Below are 11,269 nucleotides of genomic sequence, written 5' to 3'. Positions count from 1 at the left end.
ATGTGAATTTCTAAAACTCTGATAGTGAAATGAATGTTTCTGTGACTATTCAATCCTATGAGGATTTCTGTGCTAGATGCTGACCTAGTAGTCTTTAATATACTAAAGATCACATGTTAGAAGTAATTATTTATGTGGAAATCTATTGACACAAGCAAATTCTGATATTGAGCTTAGTTAAGTTTACTTTGTCTATCTTATTACTAAGTCAAAAACTAGAATAATGCTTCTCATCTGTTAAGTTCTAATGTTAGTAAATCTGCTGAATGTACTAAGTGCTGATAAACCTCACTTATCGAAAGAAAAAGGAAAAGAACAAGGAATAAAAATCAGGTACTCCTTTGAGATCTAGAGTAAAAATGTGGAAGGGACGACCCAAATGCATTGCTGGTATTAAGTAATATGCATTAGAAAAGCAAATAATTCTTTTTCTTGGTGACTTTTCACACTCTATGATTACTGGAGAAATACTCTGATAATAGCATAAATTCTGATAAGCAGTCGTGACTCACTTACACTGAGAAGCCACTATAAAATGGAATTTCAAAAGATGCATAAAATAAGCACAAAATAGTTGAGGTGGACTCATGCATAAACTCATTCAATAGTAGTCTTTAGCATAATGATAGATTTTAAGTAAAGATTCTTAGTTATGCCTTATTTCTAAGATGTACTTAAGTGAATCAGACTTTACCCTTTGTCTGATATTTAGCTTAAATGCACACACTTTCACTGCATATGAATGATGAAAGTTACTGTGGTGATCAATATTGTTTTAGATGAACAGTTTATGTGTCAGATTGCATACATTCTGAGGACAAGTTATGATGGAAGTTCTGATGATTAAGTTCTGAAGAACCGAAATCAGAATTTGTGTGAAGAATTACAGAAATAGGCATACACTTTTCGAGTTAAGAAATCATGTTCTGATGACTGTTAAGTTCTGATATAAGTCTAAGTGCTGATATTAAATTCTGATCCTTTACTTGACTTATTTGTGGTTAAAATCTGAAACAGTCTTATTTTAAATCAGAATATGTTCGGGTGAGATATTAACAGTCAATACATTTAGGGTTAGTGGTACACGTCGATGCACAGTAATGTTTACTTGTTTCTTGTGCGCATTAAACCCTGTTTTACACTTCCAATGGCTTTTTTTATTCTCCTCGGTCTAGGGAGACAAGGTAGAATTATTTCTACCTGTCAGCATTAAATTTTACTTGCGTCTCCTGATATTTAATTGCCTATATAAACCAACACTTCACTCCAGCCAGGACATCTCTAAATTCCTCACAAACTCTCTCTCATTTACAACTCAAACTCTAACACTCATTTCTTCTTCACTCATCACAATCATGGTTACTTACAACTTAGCTCTAAACTATGATACTTTCTCTCTCACCATGAGCTGTCCAGAATGGCAGCAGGAATGGCATGTTACTGCCATTCCTGATGAGGTTTGGGACTCTGTTCCCCAAGAGGTTCTGACAGACCTCTTGTTCTTCTATATGGATTATCATCGCCATGTTGAGCGACTGGAAGAAGAACGGTTGGAAGCTCTTCGACAGCAGGAGCGAATAATTCATCTCGCTGTTCTTTTTGTTGAAAGTAGGAAGAAGAAATAGGATTTGTAGCTTAGGACAATCTTGTAATGTTGTGCTGTAATTTAAATTTCATGAATGTATTTTCTCAATATATTAATGAAATTTTCTATTTTTGCAAGATTTGGTCTAGATGTTTGAAATTGTGATATATTTTTAAATCCTGATTTATCCATATTCTGATTACCATTTTATTTCTGATACAAATCAAGTTCTGATTCTGACGTGGCACTACTTGTTTACTTGATTTATTTTATTGGGTTAAATATCAAGTAGGTCACTTACTGCGTCCAAATATATCAAGTGAGTCACTCGTTACAAAACTGACTCAAATGAGTCACTCATTTAAAAATTTATATCAAAAATATCACTTTATCGTTAGTCGAAATTCTTAAAAATATTATATATTGAGTTTCCCACATTTTTTGTGAATCATATTACATCCAAATGAAAGGTTACGAGTTCTAGTATTTTAGATAATATTGTTAGATTTTTAAAATTTTATCAACTATTTATTTTTATTTTTTAATTGTATTATTTGATTTAAATAAAAATAAATAGTAAATAAATTTAAAAAAAAAATTAAAAATATTTTCTAAAATACTAGAGCTCAGAATCTTTCATTTGGATGTAATATCATTCGTAAAAAATGTGTCAAACTCAATAAATAATATTTTTAAGAATTTGGACTAACGATAGAGTGATATTTTTGATACAAATTTTCAAATGAATGATTCATTTGAGTCAGTTTTGTAACCAGTGACTCACTTGATATATTTGGACGCACTAAGTGACCTACTTGATATTTAACCCTTATTTTATTTGGTCATTCTCTCACTTAGTGTATTTATACAGAATATTGGTCTCGCAGTAAAAATAATTTTTTAAGTGGGAACAGTTTAAATTTTAAATTAAAACTGAACTACCTAAATTAATGGGATTACTTGGTAAATGGAACGGTTTTTCCTTGAAAAACTGCATGTGATAAGTAATGATTACAGTTTTCCTGTGCCCATTAATTATTCTTTACTGCTGCATGTCTGACATGTGTCCAACGGTTACTTTTTCTACCGTGTATAAGTAACAGAGAGAGAAGATTGTAAAAAAATTTATTTACTTTCACACTTTATCTCTCTTTCTTTACTTCTATTCTCTCTAATCTCCTGACGTTTTTTTTCATACAGACATTTTGTCAAACACCTTACAGGCAAACTTATTTCTCAATTTTTCTCATGGCACCTAAGAATTTGATCATAGGTGGAGCCAAGTTTGTTCCCAACAACTATGCTGCAATCTTACACCATGATGAAGCTCCATCTGATTTGCACTTTGTGCAAGATCTTCTAGCACACAGTGAAATTGGGTATGCATTAACCCAACCTCAACTCATTTCCAGACAACAAGTTCTGACATTTTGGCGGACTGGGCATTTTGATAATGGTGGTGCTACTGGTACTCCAAGCATTATTTTCGAAGTAAATAATGTTGAGCATGTGGTAACTCCTGGAGCAGTTCGTAAAGCTCTACACTTACCAGAAGGCTGCATTTTTTCAACACCGGAGGAACCCGTTCTCCAGCAGCTCATGGCCAATTTGGGGTATGAGAAGAGTTTGGCCAAGCTTGGACAGTTGAAACGAGCACATATCAGAAAGGAATGGAGCTTTTTCTTCGAATGCATCACTAAAGCATTCGAAAACAAGTGTTCCAACTTTGATGTCATTCCAATCATGAGTCAGCACATCGGGTATGCTATTATTCACCAAACTCATTTTAATTTTGCAAGTGCTGTGCTAGGCTTTATAGGGGATAGGATGACAGAGGATAGGAATGTCGTATACTTTGCTAGATTCTATTAGCTTATATATACTTTTTGCTGTGCTGATGAACCTCAACTAGCCAGTTCTTTATTTCCACCCTTTAAACTTGTAAAACGGGCTTTTAATGACTTGGTAAATGCTGACCTTAAGAAAAAGGTGGTTAGACCCTTACAGATACCTCAGTCTGTAAAACAGATCTTGGTAAATGCTGATCCACTAACCTACAGATCTGTTTATCCTGATGTTCAACCTACCACCACATCCCAAACACCACAATAACCTTCAGAACATACCATAAATACACCACAACCTACTCAACCCTCTATCAGAACACATTTCAAACCTTCACAGATAGCTCAACCTTCATCATCAGCACATACTGTGAAGCCTTCATCTTCCAAGCCTAAGAGGATAAAGACTGTCCCTCAGACATCACAGAAGAGAAGGAGGATTGTTCTGAGAGATGAGTCAGATAGTGAGGAACAGGTTTCTGCATCAGAACCTGTTGTTACAAAAGCTGAGAAGGTCCCTTCTCAGAAGAATACTGGACTTGGGGGATCTAAGCTTCTCAAAAGGCTTAGAAGAATGTCTTATGCTGAAACTCCCAAGGAATCCACACCTTCAAAGAAAAGAAAGAAACAGAGAGCTCACAGGCCAGCTTCAGATGACGAGGAAGCAGCAGCTAAGGAAGGAGATCAGGAATCTCTGATCTCAAAAGAGCCAGAATTTGCTGAAGCTACTACATCTCCACCTCCATTGTCACCAACTCAGGAAACTGCTACAGATAAAGCAACTACACAACCTGTATCTCCTGTACATGAACCAGTATCTACTGCAGACCCAGGCACAAGTGCTGAAATTGATATTCACAACCTAGTTGTGCCTGAGGTTCTCTACTTAGAAGCTCCAACAGCAATTAATCCATCAACAACACCTCTTACTGATGCTAATGAAACTCCAGAATTGTCTATAACACCTTCTCTGCATCTAGCTGTTGATGATCAGAATATAGGTGAGCATCAGACTATGGATGTTGATCAGAACTTGGAAGCATATCAGCACTTAGAGGATGATGTTGAAACCTCAATAGCTTCTCATACTATTCTTTTATCAGAAGATGTTGATTCTGTAAGTTCTGATGCTGCAAATGCTGATACTAATGGTGATGCTACTATAAATGATGATGCTACTGCAGCTGTTCCATCAAGTAATGCACCTCAACAAACTGTTCACAAAAGTGAGATAGTCAAGAAGTTTGTTACAAGGGAAGCACCGGTACCTTGGAATGAAACTCCTAGAGGACAGGAGTGGACTAAGGAGTGGAACACAGTTACCTTTGTTCCATCTGAAACAATTCTTGCTGAACACTTGGAAAAAGCTGATGAGATGCTAATTAATGTTGATTTCAAGACACAACTTCGAGTCACTGCATTGAGTACTAGACATCTGCAAGGTCTACATTCAACAACTCATGCAGATGTACATAAAATTCAGGAAGAATTGCTCAAGCAATAAATGACTAAGAAATTTGATAAGAAAACTTTCTTCCAACCTACCTTTGACAGAGTTGCTTATATTGAGAAGACCCAAGAGAAGCAACAGTCTCAGATTAATGAAATTTTGAAAAATCAAGCTTCTCAGCAATCTCAACTCGATGAGATCCAATCCTCAGTGGAATTGCTTGTCTCTCTTCTTTTACCTGCTGATGCCAAAAAGGGGGAGAAGGTAATTACGTTCAAATGCAAAACTGTTAAGACACTGAAGGGGAAGGATGATAAAAAAGATGACCAGGGAAACTCTGGAATGGGTAGAGGTCATAGTCAAGGTAGAGGTCTTTCATCAAGAAGAGCTGAAGCTACAAGTCTTAGAACAAGTTCTGATACTGGAAAAAGAATTACTTCTGATACTGGTAAAAGAATAAGTTCTGATGAATTTTTGGATCTTGATGAAGAAATTTCAAGACAGTTATTTCAGAAGAAAAGTCCAGGAATGGACTTTGAGAGTCTATTGGAAGAAGAAGCTAGACTTAAGTCAGAAAAAGTTAACTCTAAATCTGAAGCTTCTGTTGGTAAAAAGAAACTTCTAAAGGCCAAAGACATTGTGATAAAAGAAAGGACAAATATTGAGGCAACTAAGGCCAAATCACAATTGCAGATAGATCCAAGGTCTAAGGGCAAAGAAAAAGTTGGTGAACCTATAAAGGTTTATGTGCCTCCTGTGGATGAAGAAATTACTGTTGAAGATACTGATCTTTCTCTGACTTCAAGAAAGATTTCTAAGACAACCTCTGACATGGCTCAAGTTGTTCAGAGTCAAGATATAGTTAGTTATGATATTACAAAGAAGCAAGTAACCTCAGACATAGCTCAAGTTGACTTGATATCAGAAGATAAATCAAAGGAAACCTCTGACATTGCTCATATTAAACCTTCAAAGTTACTCCTACCAGGTTTCACCAAAGCCAAACAGACTCAACCTTTGAAGACTGCTGCAAGTGGTTTTGAAGCAAGAGTGGTTACTGGAAAGGAAGCAAGAGATAAATCTAGATTGGGTAGTGCTGATGAAAGAAGAGTACAGAACACAACCAATGATCCAACTTCCTTAAGTAAACCAGGTATTGGAGCAACTCCTGAAAGATTGAATCAACTAGAATCTGTACAGATGGTTTACCATACCTATTTGAAAGAACACATCTTGTTATACTTCATGACAGACTGTAGGGTTTACCACATAAGGGAAAATGTTATTCCACAAAAGTATTTTGAAGAACTGGAACATGTTTTATTTTTACTTCAAGTGAATGACAGAATAACAGAAAGTGCTGCAAACTATTTGAAGAGTCAAATTCAGAAACAGACTTTATTCTGTAAAGTCTGACAGCACATATCTTCCAAAGTACAGAGATCACAAGGGTGATATTGTTGAGATGAAGCCTAACTCTGCTAAGATTATAACTACCTTTCTGGGTTACAAGGCTGTAGAATTCAATCTTGAGTCTGATAAGGCTTATTTGATCAGACGGGATCAGGACATAAGGAAAGCTAGAATAAATGATCTCAGGGCTGCTATCTTCCAAACTGGTGAAGATTCTGCAGAGCTTAAAGATGTTAAAAGGAGGATGATTGATGAACTCAGATATGCTGAGAGATGTTTGTTAAAGAACTATCTCAGAACAACTCCTGACATCAGAGAGATCAGAAAGTGAAGTCAAGTCAAGATCTGCAACTGCTCAAATTCTGATATGAATACAGACTGAAGTTGTTATCAGAAGTTAAAGTTGGTAAAGCTTTAAGGACTGTAAGTTGTAGTTATCTAGTCAAATTCTCATGCATTTGTACTTAATATTTTTGACATCATCAAATATCTGTTAAACTTGTATATTATGCTAATTTATAAGTTGGGGGAGATTGTTAGATATATTTGATAATGTCATGACTAATATGATTTATGTTTAGTTTTCAGATCTTACTTAAACAGGACAAATCAGTACTTAACTGAAATCAGCACTTATACTGAAGTCAGAACTTAAGTTATCAGTACTTAAGGTTCAGGAGATATTTATCAGAAGATAATATCAGGACTTAAAGGAAACGTTCTGATAAGGAAGGCGACTGATTGATTAAAGAGAAGATCAAGACAAACGTAAGAAGAGATATGCATGAAGAAGGAATTCTATGAAGAATAGAATACTTGGAAGAAAAGATATCTGATTGATATATTTTAGGAAGCAGAATTATATTGCATATCAATTAGCGATTATCTTGTAACTATGTAGTATATAAACACAGACATAGGGTTTATACTATAAGTGTTATCATTATCGAGAATATTATTCTTTATAACCCTAGCAGCTCTCGTGATATTTGTTCATCACTGAGAGAGGACAGTTCTGCATTGTAACAGAGTTTATTGCTTTGAATAAAGTCTGTTTTTCTGTTACTTGTGTTATTAGAATTCGATTTGATTGTGCTATACACTGTATTCAACCCCCTTCTACAGTGTGTGTGACCTAACATCTAAGCTCAGTTGTTGCAACCGAACATTGTAATATCCATGAAATAAACTTACTATCGGAATATTCTCCTAAAAATTCTACTTTATCTTTAAATCAACTTACCATTTTGATATTATCCTAATTTTTTTTATTCTTGATATTCTCCTAATTTTTTTCTTTTAAATATCAATTCTTCTCTTTCTTATAAAATCAACTTGCTATATTATAGTTTTCTAAAATTTTCTGACAATAAAATATTATAAAGACAAGTATCCACACATATATTTTTTCAATGACTTTTAAGATCAAAATATCGTTATATTATTATATTTAAGTAAAGGAAGCGACGATGGCGGTGATGTGGCGCCTTTCATATCGTTTCCATCTATTTTTATAGTTTTCTCAAATTTTTATATTATTAAATAGAAAAAAAAAGATTAAATTTATTATTGACTCACAAATAATATAATTTTATGATATCAAATTTGTGAATAATAAGAGAGCGACTTATTGGAATAAATATGTTTAACACAAGAACGATTTTTTAAACTTTTTAACTTAATATATTTATTTATTATTCACAATTTTAAAATAAAAGCGAAATATTATTTTTGAAGGTGGCTTCGAAGGGCGGCTAATCTTTTTATGTAAAACATATAGGCTTACCAAACTAACAAAGCCTTAATTGTATTATATTATTTTTTTGCATAAATGGTGAATTAAACAATATTACAAATACTGAATTGTGAGAGAGAAATGAATAAGTTGTAGTTTCTTAAGTATAATTAATAAAGTAAAAGAAAATACGTGTTGGATAAACATTAAACAATTTAACGGGATAGAAGTCAGACTTGGCGTGTGGGCGGTAGACTGGTAGGCTAGAAAGCTACCGTATAAAACAAAATCAAACCAAACAATATTCCCTGAACGAGAAATGACGGATCCAGACTACAAAAGCCTGAAAATAACAAACTTATCAGGCGGAGTATACAATCTAATCCTGAATCAACCAGCAACTCTGAACGCTCTCTCACCTGATTTCTTCACCGAGTTCCCCAAAGCCCTGTCTTATCTCGACTCGAATCCTGATGCCTCAGTTATTCTCCTCTCCGGCCAAGGCAGTCATTTCTGCGCAGGCATCGACATCAACTCTCTCAAAGCAATCACAGCTACTCCTTCGTCTGATCGTGGACGCGCAACCGAAAGCCTGCGTCGACACATTCTGTTTATGCAGGATGCTATTAACTCTATCGAGAAATGTCGAAAGCCTGTCATTGCCTGTATTCATGGTGCTTGTATTGGAGGTGGAGTTGATGTGATTACTGCCTGTGATATTAGGTTTTGTACTGACTCGGCTTTTTTCTCGGTTAAGGAAGTTGATCTTGCTATTGTTGCTGATCTCGGGACGCTTCAGAGGTTGCCTCGGGTTGTTGGTTATGCTAATGCTATGGACCTTGCTTTGACTGCCAGACGGTTTTCGGCTTCTGAGGCCAAACAGTTTGGACTTGTTTCGAAGGTTTTTGATTCTAAGAGTGCTATGGATGAAGCTGTTCGATATTATGCTCAGGGTAATTTCGCTTTCACTATTTTCCCCTCTTTTTGTGTTTGTGTTTTTGATTTTGAGAGAACTCGTGCACAATTGCCTAATTTGTTTTGTTTTACTTGCTCTTTATTGTCGTCGTCTGTGATCACCGTTGTGTAGAATTTAAAACATCAGGAGAAGTAGTATGTTAACTAAATCCACATAGTTATGATAATATAATTAGTTCCAATTGTGTAATTACATTGTTATGCATATCAGTGGAGGGTCAATTGTATCCCTTTTAGCATAAGGAATTAGTTCATTGGTTTTATTGAGTTTTTCATTCTTTGTGAGAGGTGCACCCCAGATATTTAGCAAGTACACGTAAACACAACATCAATCGTGGCACTTTGTAGCGCCCACAGCAGTTACAGGCAGTAATAAATTTATATAATCTGTATATATCCAAGCATTGGCAGTGAAGTGTGTAAAACGCTCTGTAAACATCATTAAATGGTTTTTAGGAATTTATACTAGTTTGCGTATCTCCATGTGTTTCAGAATTCAGGCAAACCTTGAACTTCATTTTAAGCTATGAGGGGTTAGTTCTCTACAACTATACTGACTTTTTGTCGATGTTAGATCATGTTAGTGAGATTTTATGCTATGAATAATTCTCAGACTGTTTAAATGATTAAAAGTTTACTTGATGTATTAGTTGTTTCTCAAGTGAACAGTTGATTCTGTATCATAGGTATTGCTGCTAAGTCTCCTCTTGCTGTCACTGGGACGAAAGCTGTGTTGCTAAGAAGTCGGGACATGACAATAGAAAGAGCTTTGGATTATGTTGCAACATGGAATGCTGGTGCAGTTATATCTGATGATTTAACTGAAGCTATCTCAGCTCATAGCCAGAAAAGAAAACCTGTTTTTGCCAAACTATGATAGTACATTTCCAGTTGATACTGAAGGCCAATGCTTTCCATCAATTAGATCACTACAATGAAATTTTCTTGTCCTTTGCGTGGAGATAAAGTTGGGTGTATCATCTGTCTGTAACATGATAAGCTCTGACCAAGTTCTTGGTAGATATTGGAATTTGTTGTTACTTTGTGTTTGATAAAAACATGGAGAATAAAGTTGGAATATCATTTCTGTAACATGATAAGCCCTAGTCAAGTTCTTGGCAGATATTTGAATATTGTTGTTGCTTTGTGTTTACAAGCTGCTTCCATAACGTGTTTTCTGTTTGTACTACATCTAGGGAAGCCTGGAATCTGGCGATTCATTTGTTTTTATATAAACTTACTGGGATATGTTTCTTAATCATATCATGCAGTTTCCAGTCATTCTCAAGTGAGGCTGATCCAGTCATCCAGATATTAGTTATGTTTACTTGCTTCTGATCTCCTTTTTAATCCAGCCGAGTGATCATTTTGTGAATCCACTCTAATAGTTCCTCTTCTTTTATCCCTCTGAAGCTGGTTTAGTTTCTTAAAACTATTAAGTGAAGGGTTAGTTGATCTCATCCTCCCTGTCATCATCTTGATGACTGGCATAGACATGGCCTTACACCAGTAACTTTGCCACCATTTCTGGCTGCAGCTGATGTCCACCACCACCAATTCTTATTCCTCTAACTATCAACATGGTTACATAAACCAAATTGTCACTTATGTGCTCCATATATGGATACTGATGGTTGTACATACAGATCCTACACTAGCAGCTGCAGCTTGACTTGAGAAAACAGATCACCCAGTGTTGGCTTAAACGTTCTTAGCTATCCAATCTTCCAACTTTAACTGCATAATCATGTCCTCCATTGTTATCGCCTTGTACTTATCGCTAATTGCTTTCATCATTATCCATTGCTAGAGAAGCTTATATTTGTGATCGCAGCTAGTATTGCCAACCTCCTCCTCTTTGGACATTTTCATCTTGTGTTGATCGAGGGTTGAACATAAAGCATCCCTGTCACCGAAATTTCTGAGGCCTTTCCTCATCTTGCCGTGGTAGCTAGTTTTTTTATAAGGGACACTGACAAGTCCTTCATTGGTCTTCTTATTTAAAGCTACATCTTAAATAACATTTATATCAGGCAGACAAAGCTTAATTTGAAAGGGATGGATGGAGTTTACTTAACATGGATGAACTCACAAGTTTTTGCTCTCCTCTCCCTGTGGGTATTGTCTTGCTAAACCCTTTTATATCTTATAATTTAGTAACAGAAAACATTATACATGGATTAATAGCTTATCGTATATTTTCCAAATTATCATGAATTTGATTAATAGTCAAATATTTCCTCTTTCTTTTGTGTAAGTACTCTAAT

At 35.3% G+C, this 11,269-nt stretch overlaps 1 protein-coding gene across 1 annotated transcript; it reads left to right on the top strand.

Annotated features, from left to right (window-relative positions):
• Nucleotides 1-8,265: 8,265 nt before the first annotated feature.
• LOC141671500 (delta(3,5)-Delta(2,4)-dienoyl-CoA isomerase, peroxisomal) lies at nucleotides 8,266-10,283 on the top strand. Its single transcript, XM_074477779.1, has 2 exons — nucleotides 8,266-8,980; nucleotides 9,689-10,283. The coding sequence occupies exons 1-2, from the start codon at nucleotides 8,347-8,349 to the stop codon at nucleotides 9,877-9,879; spliced, it is 825 nt and encodes a 274-aa protein (XP_074333880.1). The 5' UTR covers nucleotides 8,266-8,346; the 3' UTR covers nucleotides 9,880-10,283.
• The last annotated feature ends 986 nt before the right edge of the window (nucleotides 10,284-11,269 follow it).

Source organism: Apium graveolens, chromosome 1 (assembly GCF_009905375.1).
Source record: "Apium graveolens cultivar Ventura chromosome 1, ASM990537v1, whole genome shotgun sequence".
NCBI classification, from domain to species: domain Eukaryota; kingdom Viridiplantae; phylum Streptophyta; class Magnoliopsida; order Apiales; family Apiaceae; genus Apium; species Apium graveolens.
This window is presented reverse-complemented; position numbering and strand designations above follow the sequence as displayed.

Excerpts from the sequence above, each read along its gene's own strand:
- LOC141671500 (XM_074477779.1), top strand. The coding sequence starts at position 8,347 with ATGACGGATCCAGACTACAAAAGCCTGAAAATAACAAACTTATCAGGC. Across the intron at positions 8,981-9,688 it reads TGTTCGATATTATGCTCAGG|GTATTGCTGCTAAGTCTCCT; the intron begins GTAATTTCGCTT and ends TCTGTATCATAG.